This window comes from Canis aureus, chromosome 6 (assembly GCF_053574225.1).
Source record: "Canis aureus isolate CA01 chromosome 6, VMU_Caureus_v.1.0, whole genome shotgun sequence".
In the NCBI taxonomy this organism is placed as follows: domain Eukaryota; kingdom Metazoa; phylum Chordata; class Mammalia; order Carnivora; family Canidae; genus Canis; species Canis aureus.
In genome coordinates, this window is record NC_135616.1 from 79,206,654 (window position 1) to 79,229,690 (window position 23,037).

A 23,037-nucleotide genomic window follows, 5' to 3' on the forward strand; every position below is an offset into this window, starting at 1 on the left:
CCCGGGCTTATTGCCCCCAAACCAGAGGCCCTGAGAGGACAAGGCCTGGGTAGGACATGGAAGGGGATGTATGGCAAGCCACGTAGAGATGATGTGACATTTTCTCAATGCAGGGTACGAGTGCTACTGATACCAGAAACATCAGAGAGCTCTGCCCCTTGGGTGATTTTTCCAGAAATGGAGCTAGGATGCCACACTAAAACCACAAATATTTACTGAGCATTTACTATGGCAAGGCTGAGGCTAGTACAAACGAGGAGAAGGCTCCCTCCAGAAATGCTGGGGAGACGTCTAGTGGGGTGGGTCTGGGGCCCCAGAAGGGGCTGCCCCTGCCCTCGGGAAGTTTCCATCTCTGTGGGGAACCAGGACACACACAGGTAGAAAGGCAGCCTGGCAGTCAGGCACACCTGAGCCCTGATGTGGACTCGGCGACGAGAAGACTCTGGAGTGGACCTCGTAGGCGGCTGGAGAGCGTGCGGCAGGGCAGAGCAGAGCCAGAGCCTTGGTTTGAAATATGCGATGTTTAGGTCTGTGTCTCCAAAAAGCTGGCTCTCCGCCATTTCATGCGGTCCAACTTAACCCGGGCCCTTGGCTATTGGTGTCAGTGGTCTGCACCTGAACCTGCAGCCTGGGGAAGCCACTGTCGGGAACACCACAGTGAGCAGGTTTCAGGACGGCTAGTCTGGCAAAAGGGAGCAAAGCTCTGGATGGGGGAGCTTGGAGGAGAGAGGCAGTTCTGGGGGTCTCCTGCTGTGGGCCAGTGAGAGTGCTCATGGTCACGAGGAAGGCAGTGCCGTGAGGATGGAGCGGGTGTGAGAATTTTTATGTAAGAAGTTGGGGCAGCCCGGGGAGCTCAGCGGTTTAGCGCTGCCTTCAGCCCAGGGCGTGATCCTGGGGTCCCGGGATCGAATCCCACGTCGGGCTCCTTGCATGGAGCCTGCTTCTCCCTCTGCCTGTGTCTCTGCCTCTCCCTCTGTCTCTCTCTCTCTCTGTGTCTCTCATGAATAAATAAATAAAATCTTAAAAAAAGAAGAAGAATTAGCTGGACTTTGGGAGAGATGGAGGCATCGATGGATAGAGACAGAAGGGAGGGAAGATGGATGCATGGATGGATGGATGCATGGACAGGCTCGCAGCATTCTCTTCCATTTTCCCAGCATCCGACATAGACATGAGAGATGGCGAGTGGGTGGGGAGCTTCCCCGCAGAAATAGGACAGTTTGTCCTCAGTGCACAGCTAATTTATCTGTCTGGATGCAGACCCATGACCAGGGTGTCATCGCACCGAGCCTCTTCCCTCTGGCAGAGCTGCTCCACGGAGCGTTCTCCAAGTGGGCCCGGGGCTGCCTTGTTCTGCTTTGATGAGGCCGTGGCTGCTTGGGCATCCAGGGGGATTTCTGAGCCCCCAGCCCGGGGCCGCCAGCCTGCCCTGTGACCCGCCCTCGGCCCATTGCCCACAGGATCTGCAGTGAGGATATTGAGTGCAGTGGGCTGACCATCCCCAAGGCTGTGCAGTACCTGAGCTCCCAGGACGAGAAGTACCAGGCCATCGGGGCCTATTACATCCAGCACACCTGTTTCCAGGACGAATCGGCCAAACAACAGGTAACTGCATACCTTCCTCCCCTGGAGGCCGGGGCAGGGACTGGGCCTGTCAGCCTGAGCCCATTTGGAAGGGTGGGGAGGGCAGTGGCAATTGCTCCCCTTCGCCCTGCCTGGCCGCCTGGGGCGAGGAGTCTGCTGGGCATTGCCTAAGATCACAGCTGGGCAGCTTAGCCCTCTAGCTGGGTGGACATTAGTCAGGCGTGTTTCCTCCACTGGTCGTGGAAGGAACAGCCGTGGGTTCAACAGAAATCCCCTTTCCCGACTGCCACCAGAGAATGTGACTACTTTCCACCCTTCAACTCCCTCCCCACCCCCTTTCCCTCTTTCTGTCTCGTCTCTCTGCCTCTCTGTCTCCCCCCTCCCTCTGCTCTCCATAGCTTGATCCTCTTTCGCACCCAGCACCCATGGGAGATCTCACCATCTCCCGAGTTTGGGTGGTGGGAAGGACACCTGTGGGGCTCCGCAGTGCAGCGCAAGGGTGTAGGGTCCTAGACGGGTTTCCTAGAGATTCCAGGATCCATCCGCATCAACGTTCCTGCCACAGGAGAGAGAGTTCCCGGGGGAGGGTCTGTCCTGCTTTAGGACTCTGACGCAGCTCTGTATGCATTCCCTCCCCTGGTCCTCGCCGCTGTGCTTCCGAGGAGGGAAGCGGGGCTCCGAGCAGAGGAGTGCCTTCCTGGGGTCTCCTGCGCGGACGTGGGGGAGCGAGCATCTGAGTCCATCTTGCCGTCTGGTCTGGTCGGTTGCCATTACGCCACGCTGTGTATTTATTTGGGTTGACTTGAATATTTCGGAACTGATGGTAGACTCCCGGGTCTGAGAAAAATCGCTTTGAGTAGAGTCCTTAGATCAGCCTCACGTCCTTGACCGGGCGAGGCGGCCCCCCTGTCCCAACAGGTGTATCAGCTGGGAGGCATCTGCAAGCTGGTGGACCTCCTCCGGAGCCCCAACCAGAACGTGCAGCAGGCTGCGGCTGGGGCCCTGCGTAACCTGGTGTTCCGGAGTGTCACGAACAAGCTGGAGACCCGGAGGCAGAGTGGGATCCGAGAGGCTGTCAGCCTCCTGAGGAGAACCGGGAGCACTGAGATCCAGAAACAACTGACCGGTAGGGAGCCCGAGGCCTGGAGGGCTGGCGGGGTTCCGGGGCCGCTGGCTGCAGCCCCCAGGTGGGGTGTGGGGCAGCCCCTCCAGGCTGGGCTGCAGAATCGGCCCCAGGCTAACACCCCGGGAGCCCCGCGTACCGGCCTCAGCCAGAATAGTGGTGTCCACATGGTGCGCACCCACGAGGGACCGAGATCTTTTTAAAGATAGAAGGCGAAGGGTGGAAGGCCAGGTCCAGGCAAGATCCAAACTCAGCGGAGCCTGCGATCTGCAGGTGAAGGGAGGAGGGGCGTCGATGAGACAGACTAACGGGGTCTCAAGCGCCTTCCCGTGCTCAGGCCAGGGCTCGAGAGACAGAAGGAGCTCTGAAGCCCTCAGACTGGACGGGGAAGAGGAGACCGTGCGTGGAGTGACATGAGAAGTATTTCTGGGGTGACTCTCAGGTGGAAACCAGAGAACATTAGGCAACTCTGAGTGCTCACATTCATATTAAGAGCCGTGGAGCAGTCAAGTATGTCGGGATCACTTTCCATATTCCTAATTTTAACCTAGATAAAGAAGTCGAGGTGCTCCCCGCCCTCTAGAACCCGCAGTCTCCTTGGGACGCTGCTGGGAAGCAGGCTGAGGGGGCCAGATGTAGTAAAGCAGGCCCGCTTGGAGGGTGACCTTTCCGCAGGGCTCCGTTGCCGGAGCAGGCTGGGGAGGCACCCCGTTGCCTGGGCCCTTCCCGAGCCTGGCCTGTGTGGAGCTGACCGTCCCCACCCTGCAGGGCTGCTCTGGAACCTGTCGTCCACTGACGAGCTGAAGGAGGAGCTCATCGCCGACGCCCTGCCTGTGCTGGCCGACCGGGTCATCATCCCCTTCTCCGGCTGGTGTGACGGCAACAGCAACGTGACCCGGGAAATGGTGGACCCTGAAGTCTTCTTTAATGCCACCGGCTGCTTGAGGTGAGAGGAGAGCAGGTCCCCGGGGCTCTTTGTCCCCGGCCCTGGGCCTTTCCCAGGCCGCCCCATCTCGGCCAGGACTCAGCCTGGGCCGAGAGCATGCAAGGCGGGCTGGCCCGCGCTGGTCCTCATGGCAGACTCCAGGCGTCCCTGACCCCCCGATAAAGATCGGGACTCCGAATCCCCTTAAGGGACCACGGCCGACTTAGGTAGAAATCTGAGTGGAAATGCCAGATCTGAATCGCCAAACTGGTTCAACCATGTCCCCGCCCCGCCCCCGTCCTCCCCAAAATGCCTTTCATGGACTGTCCTGAAGAGTGTTCTTTTGGGCAAAAGTCTGTGGATTGGCTCCTAATGAGTCACTTCCCAGCTGTGGTGCTAAAACCAGCTGCCATATTCATCGGCACGAAGGCGGCACTGCTCTGCGCAAAGTCTCCTGCGTCCCACGCGGGAGTGAGGCAAGGCCCCGGGCTGTTGGTGGAGGGACCCGGAGAGGGGTTAGAAGCTGGCTCGTGGGTGCCGGTGTGGAGGTGAAGCGGAGAATGGGTCCCCTGAAGGGCCACGCCTTGCTCTGATGGTGCTCCTGGTCCCCAGCTCCTGGGAGCCCCAGAATGAGGGCTGCAGTCGGCCTGGGCTCCTGTGGCTCAGCCTCCATCGGTGGCCTCCAGTGAGCAAAGCCAGGGGACTAAGGACTCAATGGGGCACCCGCACCAAGCGAATAGGCCCAGGCTGCTTGGGAAGGAGCCCACGGCTGGGACAGACCAGAGCTTCCATGGGGAAGCAGCACGTGGCCCCCACCCCTCGGCTCCATCCTGAGACCCGGCCCCTGGCCCAGGCACCCCCCAGCACTTCTCCTGCCCCGCAGAGAGAAACTGGGCAGGCCGAAGCTTCCAGCCCCCGTTCAGCAGGTGCCCACAGGTGGGAGGACATGTGCCTTGGCCTGCCAGCTGCCCCGGAGCCCGTGACAGTCATAAAGTTCCAGGCCTGGGGCCCAGGTGGGCAGACAGGGGGGTGCGCGGAGCTGAGCTCAAATGAGAGCCCACCCAGCCTCAGGCAGGAAAGCACCGCAGAACTGGCCGGATGACGTTCCCTTCCCTCGTCCTCGTTTCTCTGGCTTCCTCTTCTCCTCCCCAGCCTCCAGCTTCTCCCCATCCCCTCTGCCCCTGCGCCCCCACCTGCGTGCCCCCGACCAGCCTCCTCTCTACACCCTCCCCTGCTCCCCTGCCTCCTCACACCCTCCCTGTTCTCTCCCCCAGGAACCTGAGCTCGGCCGATGCCGGCCGCCAGACCATGCGGAACTACACGGGGCTCATTGACTCCCTCATGGCCTACGTCCAGAACTGCGTGGCCGCCAGCCGCTGTGATGACAAGGTGAGCGAGCCCAGCTGGCACCCCACGCTGGCCCCGGGCCTCCGTCCTCCTCTCTGTCCCGAGCTCCGAGGCCCAGGGCCTCCCCCAGACCCGTGAGGGTGGCGCCCTGGACTCGCTCCTGTCCCCAGCTCCACGAGGCAGGCCTGCACTGTCGGGGCCCTTACGGCACGGCCTGGTGACAGGACAGAGGCTCAGGGACCGGCCAGTGAGGGGGAGGGCTGGGTGCAGACAGCTCTGTTGGCCGGGGCACGGGGGGCAGGGGCAGGTCCCCGTCCCTCGCTTAGAGACACCCCCGTGACGTCTGTTTGTCCTTCTGTGCTGTCCTGCGCTTGGCGCACCCGGAGGTGACCGTGGTCCCAGCTGCCTCATGGGCTGCTTGAAGGGCTCAATGACGTAATAAGCAAAGCACGAAGAGGGCCGGGCACTGGGTGAGCTCTCTGCGACCTCCACGGCTCCCGTGGTCCTGAGGACCCACGCTCGTGCCCCCAGGGACCCTCCCTGCACTGGGGCTCTGGCCCCCCCACCGTTTCCCGCTGCCTCCCAAGGAGGCCATTGGCAAAGCCACCCTCCTGTCCCCTCTGGACTTCTGGACACACTGTCACAAAGAGACAGAAAGGAAAAACCACGAGGGAAGAGAAACTGAGGGCTGAGATGTTTGTAGCACGGCAGGACAGCGACTCGGGAGGACAGCGAGGTTCCGTGGTCCCCAGGTGACCGGGGACTGTCGGGGCATCATGGGCACTGGGTCCCGCACACGGTCTCCTTGTGGAGAGATTTTGTCTTTGCCTCCTCCACTGGAAGTGACAGCGGGGCCTCAGGAGAGACTCAGTCAGCAGCTCAGCCAGGTCCCGAGGGGCATCATGTTTTTCTGCTCTGGAAGCGACACCCCGTGTCCTGTGTAACCCGGACCCTGCAGCCCTGAGCCCCTCAAGCCCTAGCGGGGCCAGGCATCACTGGGACGGGGGGTCTGCTGGCCCAAGCCTCAGCCTGTCCCCAGGGGACAAATGGGTCGGGGTCCCAAGTCTCACAGCCCGTGCAGACGTGGGGTAGGTCAGGCACCTGTGGTTTGGGGAGCTGAGGACCAGCCAGCCGTGAAAGGGGAATCACAGGGACATGGGGGCTCCAGGGCTTTGGAGCCTAAATACGTCAAGGCCAGTCCTGGGATACCTGCCGGGACAGGTGTGTTCTCAGGAGCCCGGCCCGACCGCCGGCACAGTGGCTGTAGCGGTAGAAGCAGTGGCCGCTGCCAGTCGTGTCCTACTATGTGCTGCCCCATGGCGGGCGCTTCCAGGCGCTTCTGATCTGCCCAGTAGCCCAGTGAAGTAGGTGCTACAGTCCTGTTTTACGACTGAGAACCCGGGGCCGGGAGGGGAAGCAAGCCACGCAAGCTCCCCCGGCTGGGAAATGATAGAACTGGATTCAAATCCAGGCTCGGGGACGTCCGGGGGGTCGCTGCAGACGGTGGCGGCTGCCCGTGCCCGTCCCTCCTGGGGCCCCTGGCTCGTTGGCTCGGGCAGGCGTGCGCCCGGGAAGCCCTCCGGGCAGGGCCAGGCTCAGCCGCCCTGCTTCTGCTTGGCCCCTAGTCCGTGGAGAACTGCATGTGCATCCTGCACAACCTCTCCTACCGCCTGGACGCGGAGGTGCCCACGCGCTACCGCCAGCTGGAGTACAACGCGCGCAACGCCTACACGGAGAAGTCCTCCACCGGCTGCTTCAGCAACAAGAGTGATAAGATGATGGTGAGCACGGCCCACTCGCGGAGCCAGGGCCCCTGCCCGCCACGCACCCCGCTGGCCCGCTGCCCGGCCCACCCTTTCCCCTCTGTCCCCATGCCCACCCCTGAAGCCTGAACGCAGCCAGAGGGCCCAAGCGCAGGCCAGAGCCCGAGCCCCGGGCGGCTCTGCTCTCTGGGAGCTGGGGACTGGCCTTCCGTCCTGCACACAGGGGGGATCTGTGCTCTCCACGCTCTGGGAGCTCCGACCACTCAGAGATCAAAAGCTCCAGCCCCCTGTTTGCAGAGCTTTCCCCTCTTACCGCGTGCTTGGCAAGTCTGGCCTGGCCTCCCCACGACCCGGGAAGGTTTGGGCTAGCCAGCCCTCCGAGCCCCCCGGCCCAGTTGCCACCAACTCCCAAGCCTCCCAGGTTCCCCCCCAGAAGCAGGAGGGGGCTGTGGAGGCAAGGTCAGGCTCCCCCCACTGGGTGCAGCTGTGGAAACTGGGCCCAGGACCCGGGTGGGTCAGGCTCGGGATCTGACTCCGGGAGGAGAGGAAGCACCGCAGTGTGAGACCCAAAAGCCGCCCGGAAGGTCTGGGCAGAGCTGGCCTGTGGCACCCGTCCCGGGATCCCGAGATGGTCTCTGCCCCCCTCAGAGACAGCCCCGCTCACTTCTGCGGAGCCTCCCATCAGAAGCAGCACCCTGAGGTGGGGGGCACCCAGATGCTCCCTGCTGACCTGCCCTCTGTCCCCAGAACAACAACTACGACTGCCCCCTCCCGGAGGAAGAGGCCAACCCCAAGGGCAGCAGCTGGCTGTACCATTCGGATGCCATCCGCACCTACCTGAACCTCATGGGCAAGAGCAAGAAAGACGCCACCTTGGAGGCCTGCGCCGGCGCCCTGCAGAACCTGACGGCCAGCAAGGGGCTGGTGAGGAGCGGCCTCCTCCCTCCCCGCCCGCCGCGCCCCCATCGCTCCAGCCGAGGCCTGGCTCGCCTCCCTTCTCTGCCCTCCCACAAGCGTGTCCAGGGTCTGAGTCCTGTCGGACACCCGTGGGCTTCGGAGCTCGCTCCTACAGACACGCACAGAGGCAGCGTCACATGTGCTGGGGGGAGCGATGAGGAAGGAGAAGCGGCCCAGGCCCCTCTAGGAACTCGCAGGCGGGGGCTGGGGGGGGACCCACACCCGTGGGATTCCCTATGTGCCCGCGGAGTCCCCTGTGCCTCGTGACTCCCGACCCCGCGCTGGGCCCTGCCTGGGGAGGGGGGCGGGGACATGGGGATGGAGCATATATTTGTGGCAGGAGGGGTCTCCCGTGTGTGGAACCGACAGAGGGGAGATGGAGGGTTGGGGGCATGGGCAGGTCTAAAGGAAAGCCGGGCCGACTCAGTAGATGGAGAGGCCAAATCGAGTCTGGAGGACCTGGCGGGCGGCGTGGCACGGAGCACAGGGGCCCGCTGCGGTCTGCAAGCGTTCAGGTGGGGAGGCAGCCGGCAATCCCTCCTCTTCACTTAGCACAAAAGAGAATCAGGTGGAAGCTGGACCAGGGTGAGCGGAGGGAAGGAAGGAACTTTCCTGACTATGAGAGGATGCGGCTGGGGGTCTGCAAGAACTGCAGGCCAGTCTGGGAGCAGGTGACCGCCAGGGTGGCTTTGTCGCTAGAGACACAGATGAGCGGACCTGCTTGCAGGGGGCCCTGGGCTGTAGCTGCACCTGCGCCTCCCCTCCCCTTCGGGCCTTAGAGATGTGGGGCGTCCCGGGCATCCATGAGAGAGGAGCCCCCCCAGAAGAGGGTCCATCCTGGGTGGGACCCAACACATAACGTATTGGGTTCTACCGAGGCGTGGAAGCCGAAGGGTGGTCGGTGCCCCCTTAAATGACAAACACCACGGATGCGTGAGTGGACCGGCTGGGAACCGTCAGGGAGGCGGGCTGGCTTCCTGGGTGGGCAGCGGCATCTGCCCAGGCATCAGGGCCGCTGCAGCGAGAGGCCCGAGACGTGGCTCTCATCACCCTCTGGGCCCCAGGCGGGTCTGGGAGTAGAGGTCAAGGTCAGGAAGGTGGTGCATTTTTGCCCGGGAGCTCCGTTGGCTCCTGGGGCGCCAGCACATCTGTCTGTCTTTGCCCGTGCTTCCAACACGAAAGAGAAAAAGGTGCTGGGGCTCCCTTGTTTGGGATTTCCAGGCCCAGTTCCACCGCGGCCCCCGGGGAGCCCCAGGCGGGGAAGGCCCTCACCCGGCCCTTCTTTCTCAGATGTCCAGTGGCATGAGCCAGCTGATCGGGCTCAAGGAGAAAGGCCTGCCCCAGATCGCTCGCCTCCTGCAATCAGGCAACTCTGATGTGGTGCGGTCTGGAGCCTCCCTCCTGAGCAACATGTCCCGCCACCCCGTGCTGCACAGAGCGATGGGTAAGTGCCCCCCCCAGCCCCAGACCGCCGCGCGCCCCCGGGGCCTCCAGCTAGGACTTGGCAGACGCGCCACTTTCCAGAGCCGGCTGCAAGGCCACCCTCTCAGCCCACCCGAGGGCGGGCATTCCACGACAGAGGCTGGGAGGCAGCAAGGGCAGGTCACCCCGAGATGGGGAGCAGGTGTGCAGAGGTCGCAGCTGGGTCCCCCCCTGCGTTGCTGCTCTGAGGGGTCCCCTTTCCAGGACCCTGGCAAGGGCAGTCGGGGGCTGTGGCCCCAGGGGGAGCCCCTCGGCCCCTCCGTCCCTGGGCCCTCTGACCCCGTGCCCTCTGCTCCTTTCTCTCTCAGGGAACCAGGTATTCCCCGAGGTGACCAGGCTCCTCACCAGTCACACTGGGAACACCAGCAACTCGGAAGACATCCTGTCCTCGGCCTGCTACACGGTGAGGAACCTGATGGCCTCCCAGCCGCAGATGGCCAAGCAGTACTTCACCAGCAGCATGGTCAACAACATCATCAACCTGTGCCGCAGCAGGTGGGCCGGGAAGGGGCTGGCCTCCTGCCCACACACCTCCACCCCACCCTGCCCGCTCCCCAGGCAAAGCAGGCAGCTCCCTGAGAAGGCCCGGGCGGGGGGGGCAGGGGAGCAGCAGAGCCTCGTGCAGACAGGGGGAGGCTTGGACGCAGAGAAGGTCCAGAAGCCAAGAGCACTGCGGGGCGGAGTCCAGCAGCCAGGCCTCCGGGCTGCGCAGAGGAGACAGAGGCAGTGCATCCTCAGCTGCGGGCCACACGGGAAGGTCCCCAGAGGGTCAGCAGGAGACACGGAGCAGCGGACCCCGCTGGGTGGGAACTTTTTTCTGCTCCGTGAGGCTTCCTCCTCCCAGGACGAGGGCCGGGGGACCAGAATGGGGGGCACTTCCCCCTCACGGCCCCCGAGACAATCCTAAGGTACTTCTAAGTGGGCAGGGCCACAGGGTCATGCCCAGGGTACAGAGTGACCGGCCCAGTGGGGCTCCTCTCTCATGCATGCCCGGGGCCGCCCCACATCTCTAAGGCCCGAAGGGGAGGGGAGGAGGCAGGAGGGTGCTCATTCTCATGCCTCCCCAAGTCTCACCCCACAAATGAACTTCCCGCCTGCCCAGTGCCTCACCCAAGGCTGCGGAAGCTGCCCGCCTCCTCCTGTCTGACATGTGGTCCAGCAAGGAACTGCAGGGTGTCCTCAGACAGGTAAGGGCCCGCGCCGTCCCACCGTCCCACCATCCCACCGCGCACCGCCCTCCACCCCTGCCCCCTGCCCCGAAGGCTCTCCTGCGCACCCCCTGCGCTGAAGCAAAGCCAGTGGGGCGAGAAGAGGGAGGCAGCATGGCCAGCCCGCCCCCGGGGGAGCCTGTGCAACAACGAACGTGATCACACTCTGAACAAGTCTCTGGGCTGGAATCCCGGGAGGCTACTGGGCACGCGGAGGGCAGAGGGAATCAAGGAAGTGTGCGAGGGGCCCGGGGTAGGATCCTTTAGGAGCAAACTGAAAAGTGGGGGAACAAAAGGCACAGAATTCACCCGAGGGCCTGGTGTAGCTGCACAGGTCAGTGTGGGCCAGAGCCCGGGGGCCCTGGGGGGGTTGAAGTAGAGAGTTTCATGATTAAAGCAAACCTGGAAGCCCCCCTGGTCGGCAGGGACAGTCAGAGGGACTGGGAGGTGCCCGGCGCAAGCCTGGAGACGCTGTGGCCACACTGCAGAAACGGGTGGGTGTCGGAGAGGCCGGGTAGCCCTGTGGGAAGAGGGAGAGCAGTCCCAATATCAGGAGTCCGAAGGGATGGGACTGGGTGCGGGTGCGGGTGCGGGACCCGAGGAGAGAGGCCAGGCTGCCACGCAGGCAGGAGCGCTGGGCGGGCGAAGCCACGGGAGCGGCAGGCCCATCATGGGGCACAGGTGTGGGGTCGCCCGGGGGAATAGGGCAGAAGCAGGACAGGAGCCTCCTCTGGGGCCGGGGAGCCGGAGGGGCTGTGCAAGGTGGCCAGGAGGGGCCCGAAGCCCGTGGGGGGCAGCACTGGAGAGTGGGCGGCAGCTCCAGGGCTGCTGAGGCCGCAGGGAGGACCCAGACGCGGGGATCCCAAAGCGCCGCCTGTGAGGGCCCTGCTGGCGACTCGAGGGGAGCCCTGGGGCCCCTGCATGGGCGAGGAGGGGTGGGGAGGATGGAGCAAGGCAGAGCTGCGCCCCTCAGTTTGGCCCAGGAAGGAGGAAGACAAAGGGATGGGGAACAAAAGAGCCCTGTTCCATGGCAGAGGGGACCCAGGCGTGTTTGTCGTGGGATGCGGAGGAGTGGACAGAGCAGGAGACGGTGAAGGGGCAGCGGGAGGACGAGGAGACCACAGGACCCAGGGGGCGCAGGGGGTAGAGGGAGATGTGGGGACAGCCGCCCTGCAGGGAGGAGACCGGAGGGAGGCCCGTGGAGGTCAGAGTCGACGGGCACGTCGGAAGGCCCGGGCCGGGGGGGACCCTGTCCCCTGGTGGACAACGTAGCGCTCCTCCCCGGCCCCCCACCCGCCTGCAGCCGCCCGGGAGACACAGCGGAAGGGAGGCGGGGGAGGACCTGGTGAGAAGGCCCTAAGCCCTTCCATGGGGTCCAGAAGGTTCGGCCCACCCGGGGATCCCGAGACCACACCCAAGGCGAGGCACGCGGACAGTCCCCTGCCTAGTTAGCACCCTTCCGGACGGAGCCAGCGGGAACCAGCTTGCCATTGGGCCCCCACGGCTCCCCGACACCTGACAGCGGGGCTGCCTGCGCCCGGGCTCCACCTCCGTCGGGTCCTGTCAGCTGCAGCAGGTGGGGGGGGTGACCCTCTAGAGAAGCCGCCGGTGGCTTCTGTGCACCCTGCAGAGTAGGAGTTTGCCGTGATGAGGGAGTCACGCAGGAGCGCCCGGGACCCAGGAACGCGCACCTGGGCTCCCTCCACCGAGTCCAGGCAAACAGGAGCGAGCAAGCATGGGCGGCGGAGAAACCAGCACCGTGTGGTGCACGCCCCGACCCAGCAGGCCGCGGGCTCCCAGGCACCCGGGATCTGGATCCCTCGTGTTCCCACAGGCCGGACTGAGGGCGGGCTGCCACCAGGGGCCCCTTCCGCTGTCCTCGTTCACTGCAAAGCACTTATTGAGCGCCTGCTGTATGCTGGGAGAGGCCACAGAAACGAGATCGTGTCACTCCTCCGCAGGCGCGCAGGGCTGGCGGGGCCGAAGGGGGGAGGACAGGCAGGCAAGGGGAGCCCAGGGAGCCCACGCGCCCGGCAGCTTCCCAGGGCCGGCACCCCGCCGCTGCGGCGAGTGAGAAACGCTGGACCGGACGCGTCCTCCCTGCCAAGGGCTCTTGTCAAGATGGGAAAGGAAAGCAAAACCCCGGACGGGGAGAGTCAGAGGGAGACAAACAAACAGCTTTTCTAATGTGCTTGTGGGTATCGTAGTGTTTAAAGAGTAATGACCGTGAGCTTGAAGCCCGCGTGCCTCCACTCGGATTTCTGCCGGTGCGCGTGGGAACCGCAGAGGCGCTGCTGGAGGCCCAGACGCACTTCACTACCCGGGGGAGCCGGGGCCTTGGTGGTGGCTGGTTAGGCCGGGCTTAGCCCTGACACACGTGTGCAAGGCACCCTGGGAGGGCAGTCGCCGGCCCCGCGGGAAGTCCCACCGTTTCATCCTAGAGCATGTCATGCAGCTGCTGTTTCTGCCCCCCACCCCACCCCGCAGCAAGGCCTGGATAGGAACATGCTGGGGGCCTTAACCGGACCCAACAGCCTCAGGAACTTCACCTCCCGATTCTAAGGGGCCGCCGAGCAAGTACAGATTGCAGGTAAGAATCGGCTCCCCCCAGGGCAGAGGCACCTCCCGGACACCCGAGGGCGAGGCGGGGCCTGCGCTCCCTGGGGACAGCCCGGCCACAGCTGACACAGGGCCTGTGAGGACAGCCGTATAGACCACTTGGCAAGGGTGCCGTGGGCCGTCCCAACCACAGGCCATTAGGGGAGTGCAACGTCCTGAGAGCGTAAGCAGGCCAGACGTCTGCACAGAACTCCTAGGTACAGCTGTGTAGGTTGTGCACTGCACAACCTGGGAGGTGCCGTTCCAGCTTTGCACACCTACTGCTCACTTCCTTATCCTTTTTATGATTCACTTTCCAGTCCACACAGGGCTAACGTGGATAAGCTTGTTTCCAGCTGCTGATTGCAGGGGCCGAAAGCTCCGAACCGGTGCCTACGACAAAGGCCTATGCAAGCCCTAGCTTTCATTAGAATCGCCTGGGATGCTCCCTAAAGTGCACACTCCGGGCCCCGACCCCAGCCGTTGTGACTCGGTGGCTCTGGAGTGGAAAGTGCATCCTTAGACTACAGCACCCAGAGCGTTTCTGATGCGGGTGACATCATCAGGCTTCTCTAGAGGGTCACCAGAGATGTGACCTGGTGTGGAGCCATCTGCGGAGAGCCAGGCGTGAGGACAGGGTCGTCCCCTGAGCTGAAGGGGGCTCTCTGCCAGCACCCCGGCACCTGCGGAGGGTCCTGGTGGGGGAGAGGGCTGTGAGTTTGACACAGATGAAGATAAATAAGATGTCAGACACCTTCTCCTGGCAGGTGCGGGTGGAGGGGGTGGCAGGATGGGCCAGACCTACCGGTGTGGCGGTGTCTCCCTCAACGTGCTAACCGGACGCCTTCTCCTTTTCCAGAAATGATACAACCCAGCTGAGAAGACCTCAGGCCTTGCTGGAGGGGTGGCTCTGTCCACCCGGTGCAGTGTTTGGAAAGGTTCAAATGCAATGGAAAGCAACCCTGAAAACTGTGGATGATGGAAATATTTTTAGATTTTTTTTTCCTTGGGGGAACTGGCAAGCAAGGAGGGAGGGTTGGGAAGGGTGGGGGGGACTTTTCTTGAGTTAAAGGGGCTTATGTTTCATGTCAATACTTCTTCCGCTGAGAAATGGTATATATATATATGTATGTACGATGTAAGTGTGCGCGCACGCGTGCACACTTGGTGTGAGCGCCTGAGAGCATGACCACAAACTGCAAAAAGCTAAGCTGTTCCTTCAGGTCCTGCGGTGGGAAAAAGGACTGTCCCATGTTTCTACGCTACCTGTGCTTTTCGAGCGGTTCCCAAATGTGTCATGCCGGGGCCGGGGCGGGCGCCCAGGGCAGGGAAGCATCACAGGGGAGCCGTCTCCGGGGTGGGGAAGGCCCACCTACCCCTACGAGAGGCAGCTTTGCAGGAAGGGAGGCTGGCAAGACACAGCTGTCTGATGAGACTGCGCCTCCTGCGTCGCCACGGGGCTTGGGGCTGGACAGGGTTGGGCTCCAGGGGACGGGCAAGGACAGTCACGCTTGCTTTGCTGTCTGACGCCTGTTCCGGGGGAGCAGGAAGCAGCAGACGGGGCTGGCCATTCTCCGGGGTGGGTACCAGTCAGAGGAGCCTCAGTCTAGAAAGCATCTGCCGTCAGGGGCCTGGCACCTATTTGTTTCAGGAGAAAGAAGGCGACATGGTGCTCAGAGCCAAAGAGCTGTTGGGGGAGTGGCTGTTTGGCCTTCCTATTCCCAGGGGAGAGGGGACAGGCTGGGGCTGGACAGACAGACACCTGCCCCAGGCTCCGGTGGGACAGTGGCCGCTGGGAAATGAGGCAGGAGGGTCTGCGGAGTGGGAGGGGGTGTGCTCTGGGTCCCTGGAGCTACCACTTCCGGGCACCTACAAGCCCCAGCCCCAGCCAGAGCCCGTCCCCACCTTCCCCGGACCCCCAGCCACCCTGCCTCCACCGTGTCTTTGGGGAAAACCACGGGGGATGTGATATAAGAGGCTTGTCAGGGGCGCCGGCCACACCCGGGCGCCCAGCCGGCTGCCCACTGCAGAGGGGAAGCAGCAGCGGGGCCTCCTGGGGTCAGGGCCTCCGGGGAGCGCTCGCTGTCAATGCTCAGTCCACACTGAGCCAGAGCCGAGCAGGTTCCCAAGGCTCCCCGCTGTCCGCCTCCACCGCCTGCCCTCGCCCTGGTGGCCTCAGCCCGGAGTGGCCCACGGCCTCTCTGCTTCTCCCCTCAGGCCCCGTGCCCCCCCGCCCCGGCCCATGCTACCCCCCTAATCCGGCCCCACCCCTCACCCCAGCAGTCAGGCCCGGAAAGCCCCCTTCTGGACTGAGGACATGCCTGTTAAGACATGCGACAGACCGGGGCCAGACGTGGGATGACAGGCCACCTGCCCCGTGTCCCCGGCTGCTGTGGGCCCTGCCTGCTGGTGATGGAAGGCCTACTCCTGGCTCCTGCCCTGGCCGCGGGTTCCAGGAGGGTCCTCTGCCCGCCACCAGGGCTCAGAGGAATTCACTCCTTAGAATAAAATATGTACGGAGCACCCAGAGGTGCCAGGCAGCGTCCTCAGCACTCAGCATCCGTCAGTGAACAAAACAGCCCCCGGCCCTGTCCTCACGCAGCTTCCGTTCTCCGGGAGGAAGCAGGAGATGCGGGCTGTTGGGCTTTGGGGACCCCCAGTCCTGTCAGGGCGGGAGGGAAACAGGGAGTGTGGGGGTCCACGGCAGGGGGTGGCGGCGGGCGGGGAGCCATGGGCCGAGGGCAAAGGTCAGGCCAGGCCTGATGTTGTAGCCTCTCTTGTGCTTTCTCGGGCCTGTCGTCTGGGCCTCTGACCCACGGCTGTCACCTTGGAAGAGGCACAACGGAGAGGGTCCTGAGGGTGCATTTCCTAAAGACGGGGAGGACGGGGCTTGCCCAGGACGGCTCAGTAGCCTCAGCACGCAGCAGCCTCACGCGACTCGGTTGACACCCCAAACAAGACATTGCAATTTGGGGCCAGCGAGGCAGGACGGAGACCACCCAGTCTCTGCCTGGCCCTGCCCTGCCCCCAGGATCTCTTGTGCTTGAGACAGAGCCGCTCACTGGCCACCGGCAGCCTGTCCAGTGGGGGCCAGACCCCGCCGCCCCCGCGCCTCCCCTTGTGATGCAGTGAAGGGCTCTCTCCGGACACGCGGAGACGGTGCTGTTGCGTCCTGCCCGCCTCAGAGCCCGGCAGAAGGCTGGGGTGGCTGGGAGGGGGAAGGCCGGGGTGATGGATGGGCGAGGGAAGCCCAGGGGATGATGCTGGAGCACCCAGGACCCCCCGGAGCACACCCCTCCCTCTGCACCCTGCTTGTGTAAGAACGTCATGCTGGCCCGGCCCGGGGCCCCTGTGTGATGCACTATGTATTTGCTTTTTTTGGAAATATAGGAAATCAATAAATTGCTGGCATTTCTTTGAACCTTGTGAGCCGTGAGTTATTTGGGGGTGCCGCTGAGGAAAGAGGAGCCGCTCACTCCTTTCTTGAGCCTGCGCCGGGTGAGGGAGACGGCGCCGCGTCCGTGCCCTTGAGCCCCACGGTGGCTCCGCGGCGCCAGCATCACTACCCAGTCCCACGAATGAGTCACGCGAGGCTTAGAGGGGGAGCCCGGATGCCCCGTGTGCCCCCGTGAGGGCGGCGGCCGGGGCTGCTCTAGGAGATGAAGCTCAGGACGTGAGAGGAGCCCGTTTCCCGGAGGTGCACCCCACCTGCATCCCGCGAGGTGCTCAGGCGCACAGAGGCGGAGGGTGCGTGGGCCCGCCACGGGCTTATAGGGTGAGAGGCGTGAGGAACCCTCTAAGACCAGGAGGACGGTTCCCGGCGCTGGTCTGCACATCCGCCCGCGTCAGGGCCACCCGGCGGCAGAGGGCTGCGAACCGGAGGGCCGGGCCAGACGCGCTGCTCCCAGCTGGGGCGCGTGCTGACTCCCGGCCTCGGGGCCCCCGCGCTCCGGGCCTCTGGTTCGGTGGCTCTGAGCGTGACCCGGGAGGAAGGGCTGTTCCCAGCCTGTTCCTCAGCCTGGGGCTCTCTGCGGCCCAGATTGTCAACATGCTGGGTCTGGAGCCCCTGGGGACATCCTGAGACCTGAAAACATGCAGTGGCTCCGATATGCGAGCTTGGATGACAAATGCAAAATCAAGAAATGTCTGACACTAAGCGTCCTCCAGGACCACACAGTCACGCGGGAAACACATGGCGCGACGGCGCGCTGCCCTCTGATGCCCCCGACAGGCGGCGCCCAGACCGAGGACCAACCCCCCTGGGGCCCGGCCTTAACTGTCCCCTCTCGAGGGTCACCGCCATCCTGCTTATGACAGCACACAGGGGTCTTGCCTGTTTTGCACTTGGTGTAGCAGAGTCGGGATGTCGCTCGCTTGTGTCTGGCTCCCCTGGGTCATCCCCTGCTGTCCACGCCACGTTCTCGCAGCTGGGAACGTGGGGTCGTCCAACACGGGACAGTGCAACATGCACCTGACATCGCCATCACGGTTACAGCCAGGATTTCTTTCTTTCTTTTTCTTTTTTTTTAAGATTTTCTTTCTTTATTCATGAGAGACACACAGAGAGAGGCAGAGACACAGGCAGAGGGAGAAGCAGGCTCCATGCAGGGAGCCCGTGGTGGGACTCGATCCCGGGACCCCAGGGTCACGCCCTGAGCCAGAGGCAGACGCTCCGCCACTGAGCCCACGGGCGCCGCACATCTAGGATTTCCAAATAGTCGGGACCGAGACAGATCAGCCGTCTCACGTCCCAAAAGTTCTCACGTGTGGTGTGATCTCTGGGAAATTAAAAGTAACAGCAGAGAAATTTCACCCGACACGGGTTCAAGTGCCTCTAACGTGTAGGGGCGGCAAAGGGCTGCTGAGGTCCTCAGTGGGGCATCCCCGACCAAGAGGGTGACAGGCCTTCCTGGCCCCTCAGAGGACTAGCCTATGAGCCTGGGAGGGCCTTGGGCCCCAGCAGCAGAGGGCAGGACCAAACTGGGGGGCACCTGTTTGTGGGAACAGCTGGAAGCCTAGATGGTGCCAAGGGAAGGGTCCCAAGGTCCTGGAGGCGGAGTCTCCCCAACCCCACAGCCAGGCTGCCTGAGTCCATCTGTCCCTGAGCCTTGAAGCCATTTCCTTCTATCCCTTTGCAGCTGGCCTGTCCCACTGATTCCCCCCCCCCTCCGGGGACCCCAGCTCCTGCAGAGACAAAGGCTCTGTGCATCACTTGTGAAAATGCAGAGAAAAAAAGAAAAAAAAAAAGAAAATGCAGAGGAAGAGGGAACAGAAGTCGTTAACAATAACAATAGTCTTGGGGGTGCTTGGGGGAGCCTGGAGGCTCAGCGGTGGAGGGGCTGCCTTCCGCCCAGGGCGTGACCTTGGGGTCCCCGCATCGAGTCCTGCATCAGGCTCCCTGCATGAAGCCTGCTTCTCCCTCCTCCTGTGTCTCTGCCTCTCTCCATGTCTCTCATAAATAAATAAAGTCTTTAAAAATAACAGTAGTGTTTTTCCCGGAGCGGCCAAATAATAATCCCTTTACCTTTCAGAGCCTTGGCGGATTCGTCTCCTGCTCTGAGCCCTGGCCCAGGCGAGTGACCGAGCAGAGCTCGGGGCCACACGGGCGGAGGCAGAAGTGAAGAGAGAAAGCAGCTTCCCCAGCAGCGCGCAGCAGCCCCGGCGTCCTCCATCCCCACCCCGTGCCCTGGGCCGCTGGGGGCGTGGGTGCCTGCCCAGTGCCGGGGCCTTGGGGCGCAAGCCAACCCCCATGCGGAGGCCGTGCTGCACGGGGCCCTACGGTGGGGGGGGGGGGGGCGTCACATGCTCCGCGGACAAGCCATCCGGAGAGTTCCAACTCGCACCACGTGGGCTGAGCAGAACCCGCGGTCAACATCACCCCGTGGTTGGTCAGAACATGGGACTAGTGAGCCCCCAAGATGCTGCAGTGTCCCGCAGGTGCACCGGCTCCCCAACTGGTCCTCCCCGCCACCACCCCCCACCCCGAGGCCACACGGCTCCAGCAGGTACAAAGGCCACCACGGCAGCCTCCCAGGGGACTTTGTCAAACGGACGCCCCGCACTGGCACATCAGCAGACACGTCCCGGACACGAAAGGACTGCGTGCTCCCACTGCCCCGGACCCGCTAGTCAGCTGCTGACAGGTTCCATGGGCAGTGGATTCCCTAAGAAAATACCCCCAAGCTAACCAGGCGGTTCAAATCTCTGGGCCCTAATTCTCACCCCTGTACACAAGGCCATTAAATTCCTGCCCCATACACCTCGCTCAGAATGGAAGCTTTGGGGCGCCTCTGGCTCAGGGGGTGAGCGCCTGCCTTCGGCTCAGGACGTGACCCTGGGGTCCTGGGATGGAGCCCCACATTGGGCCCCGGCGGGGAGCCTGCTTCTCCCTCTGCCTCTGCCCGCCCATCGTGCCCCCGCCTCCACCCGTGCTCTCTCTCTGCCTCAAATAAAGAATAAAACCTTAGGAAGAAAGAAAGAAGAAAAGAAAGAAAGAAGAAAGAAGAAAAAAAGAAAGAAAGAAAGAAAGAAAGAAAGGAAGAAAGAAAGAAAGAAAGAAAGAAAGAAAGAAAGAAAGAAAGAGAAAGAAAGAAAGAAAGAAAGGAGGGAGGGAGGGAAGGAAAGAGGGAGGGAGGGAGGGAAGGGAAAGAGGAGAAGGAGGGAAGGGAGGAAGAAAGAAAGAAAAGAAGAAAGGAGGAAGGAAAGAAGGAAAGAACCCTTCAAGCAGGTCTCCAACCCCCACGGTGCCCCATGTGCCATTCGGGATCCTCCCAAGCTCCACTCCTGTGTTCTGGGACCCAGAGTTTTCCTGGAGGACGGTATGGCTGCACTGTGGGGCCCAGGTGTAAACCTAGGGGTGCACCTAAGGGTGCATATATTAATTACATTTAGTCTTCATATCGATGCTACAAGGCGGGTTTGACCATTCCCATTTCTCAGACAGTGAAACTACAGCTCAGAGACGCTCAGTCACTTATTCAGGCCACACAGCCGGTGAGCGATAGACGCAGAATTTGGACCAGGTCTGAGGCCGAGGCTGTTGCTCTTCCCCCTTCGCTGTACCTGCATTTAGTCAGCAGTTGCCAGCAGTTAGGCTGACTTCTCCCTGCCCTCGAGTGACCGTCCTGTACTGTCGTGCCCTCTTGGAGCAAGAAACTGCTGGGGAAAAAAAAAATTATTGTCCTTGGAAAAGGATCTCTAGACAAACCCAGGAGTGAACCGCACCCCCCTCCACCACCTCGCGGAGCCTCCAAGCTGATAAAGGCCCGTTTCATGGACAAGAAGCCAGGCCTGACTCTGAAAGAAACCTTTCTTGCCCAAACTCTCCATCCGGTTTTCTTTTGCCAGCCCAGAGCCAGACCCACCAGCCCCCACCCTGCCTGAGCTTGGGCCCTCCTGGGAGCAGAGTCTGTTCTCCACCTCACTGACCAGAGCAGGCCTGTGGATGGGGAGCTGTAGGCCCCGGAGCCAGGGCCTGGAAGGCGGGTGGACAGGGAGCAGGATGGACGTGGCACCCTGGCCTCACCCTCCAGCATCCTGGGCCCACCCTGGGGAACTGGCCCGCATCAGAGTCTCAGGCTGTCAGCGTGGGAAGCGTCTTCAGGATTCCCCTTGTCAGGTGATCTTCGCACCGTTTTCAGCCCCGGAATCCTATCATGGAAGGCTGAAACACCAAACAGGTAAGATCAAAGCAGCCCTGGGGAAAGCGTCTGGGGGTAGGGGCTCCCGCTGCCCACCCCTTTGCTTTCCAGGAGAGGGGCCCTCAGAACGCCAGGCTCTAAGGAGCTGTTGGAAAATCTCTGTTCTAGCCCGGCCTCCCTATTTTGCCGCTGAGCAAACAGACCCAGGTGGGGTCGCAAGCAGCTCTACCAGCAGAGCCAGGCCTGGAGCTCGGGCCTCTTGAACTGCAGACCAGGTCTGCCTGCAGGGCTCTCGCCTCCCCCACTGGACCAAGGGCACCTTCTGGTGCTCTCTGGGGGCTCTGCTGGAGCCTAGCACAACACTCGCCCCCGGGGAATGGTGGCAGCCCATCGTCTCTTCCTGCACTAGAGGGTGAGCACCTCCGGGCAGTGATCCCCGCAGCACCTGGCGCAGAGAAGAGGCCAGGTGCCCTACAGGCACACACAGCCGCGTGGCTGGTCGAAGGATCCGTGACAGCATGGCAACATGTGGCACAGAGCAGACGCTCAGTGTTAGTGCTGCTGTATGATTAAGTAGGACTCCTCTTATGACCCCAGTGTTGGTGACCGGGATGCTGGAGGGGACAAACTGAGGCCAAGTGTCCCCCATCCTAAAGAGGCAGATGCCAGACATCTTTGAGCAAGGATATGAGAGCTTTTAAATCATAAGACTAGATAAGATGACCAAGGAAGTGCGTGTAAGTAGAAAAGAGAAAAGGTGGGGCACCTGGTGGCTCAATCCGTTAAGCATTCGACTCTTGATCTCAGCTCAGGTCTTTTTTTTTTTTTTAAGATTAATTATTTATTTAGAGAGAGTGCCTGCATGGGTTGGGGCATGGATGGGAGAGGGAGAGAGAGACTCTCAAGCAGACTCCCTGCTGAGCACAGAGCCCCAGCTTCACAACCCTGAGATCAGGACCTGAGCCAAAATCAAGAGTCGGGTGTTAAACCAACTGAGCCACCCAGGCCCCCCGATTTCAACTTTATAGATTTTCCCACAGATCATTGAATATGTTTATTTTTATTCTCTCTGTTCTTCAGATTAATTCATTTTTATTGATCTTCCTTCAAGTCCACTGACAAATTTTCCATCATTGTAAATGTGCTGTTGAGTTCATCCAGTGAATTTCTATTTTACATGAATTTTTTCAGTCTTAGAATTTCCATTTGGCTCTATTTAATACTCTGTATTTCTTTGATAATATTTCATAATAATTTTCAATTTATTCATTAATTGTAGGTGTATTTTCCTTTATATCTTTTTTTAAAAAAAAAAAAACATTTTTTCAGCGTCATGATCAGACTATTACATTTAGCAATCAACAGCATGGGTGCAAAAAAAAAAATCTACATTAAAACCCTTTGTGGGAATGCTTTACACTTTCCACAGAACAGAAACTAAAATAACCTGTTATACAATTAGTCACAAATACAGTCCTCGAGTTTTTTGCCCATACACATGAGTATTGTCTAAAACATGTCTTCTTTGTAGCAGCTAGGCCCTGCCACCACTGTGCTTGGCTGAGTTCACAAATCTGTTGTAACCTGTAGCTTCCCTGTCACTTCTCTGGCTCTCCTCTCCTGCTAAGCTTTGTTTTCTGGCAGTAATTAAAACCTTCTGCCACTGCCATAGCTGCTGCTGCTGCTGGAACCGCCATAGCCACCTTGGTTTCGTGGTTTGGCAAAGTATTGGCCTCCACCACCATAGGGGCCAGAGCTTCTGCCTCAAAAATTTCCTCCTTTCATGGGTCCAAAATTTGAGGATTGATTGTTGTAATTGCCAAAATCGTTATAGCTTCCGCCACCTCCAAAGTTGCTTCCGTCATTACCAAATCCGTTATAGCCATCCCCACTGCCACCGTATCCACTGCCACCTCGACTCACCGAAGCCACCTCGACCACTGAAGTTCCCTCCACGACCAAAGTTGTCCTTCCCACCAAAACCACCTCCACGACCACCACCAAAGTTTCCAGAACCACTTGGGCCTCTTTGGCTGGACGAAGCACTAGCCACCTCTTGCTTCGATAGGGCTTTCCTTACTTCACAGTTGTGGCCATTCACAGTGTGGTGTTTTTGAATGATAATCTTGTCTACAGAGTCGTGGTCGTCAAAGGTCACAAAAGCGAAACCTCTCTTTTTGCCACTGCCTCGGTCAGTCATGATCTCAATCACTTCAATTTTCCCATACTGTTCAAAATAATCTCTTAGATGATGTTCTTCAGTGTCTTCTTTAATGCCACCGACAAAAATCTTTTTCACAGTTAAGTGGGCACCGGGTCTTTGAGAATCTTCTCGGGAGACAGCCCTCTTTGGTTCCACGACTCTTCCGTCCACCTTGTGCGGCCGGGCGTTCCTGGCCGCGTCCCCCTC

General features: G+C 61.3%; 2 protein-coding genes across 2 annotated transcripts in view; one reads left to right on the forward strand and one right to left on the reverse strand.

Annotated features, from left to right (window-relative positions):
- PKP1 (plakophilin 1) overlaps nucleotides 1–16,408 on the forward strand; it is a 45,840-nt gene extending 29,432 nt beyond the window's left edge. The window contains exons 4-14 of the mRNA XM_077902430.1: nucleotides 1,461–1,605; nucleotides 2,503–2,710; nucleotides 3,476–3,653; nucleotides 4,907–5,021; nucleotides 6,605–6,760; nucleotides 7,490–7,666; nucleotides 8,990–9,143; nucleotides 9,490–9,676; nucleotides 10,284–10,368; nucleotides 12,877–12,979; nucleotides 13,847–16,408. Coding sequence (XP_077758556.1) covers nucleotides 1,461–1,605; nucleotides 2,503–2,710; nucleotides 3,476–3,653; nucleotides 4,907–5,021; nucleotides 6,605–6,760; nucleotides 7,490–7,666; nucleotides 8,990–9,143; nucleotides 9,490–9,676; nucleotides 10,284–10,368; nucleotides 12,877–12,951 — 1,480 coding nt within the window. The 3' untranslated portion in view covers nucleotides 12,952–12,979; nucleotides 13,847–16,408. The remainder of the gene's footprint in view (nucleotides 1–1,460; nucleotides 1,606–2,502; nucleotides 2,711–3,475; nucleotides 3,654–4,906; nucleotides 5,022–6,604; nucleotides 6,761–7,489; nucleotides 7,667–8,989; nucleotides 9,144–9,489; nucleotides 9,677–10,283; nucleotides 10,369–12,876; nucleotides 12,980–13,846) is intronic.
- The window catches only part of TMEM9 (transmembrane protein 9), a 185,265-nt gene that overhangs the window by 153,356 nt on the left and 8,872 nt on the right, over nucleotides 1–23,037 (reverse strand). The gene's annotated exons all lie outside the window — the stretch shown is intronic.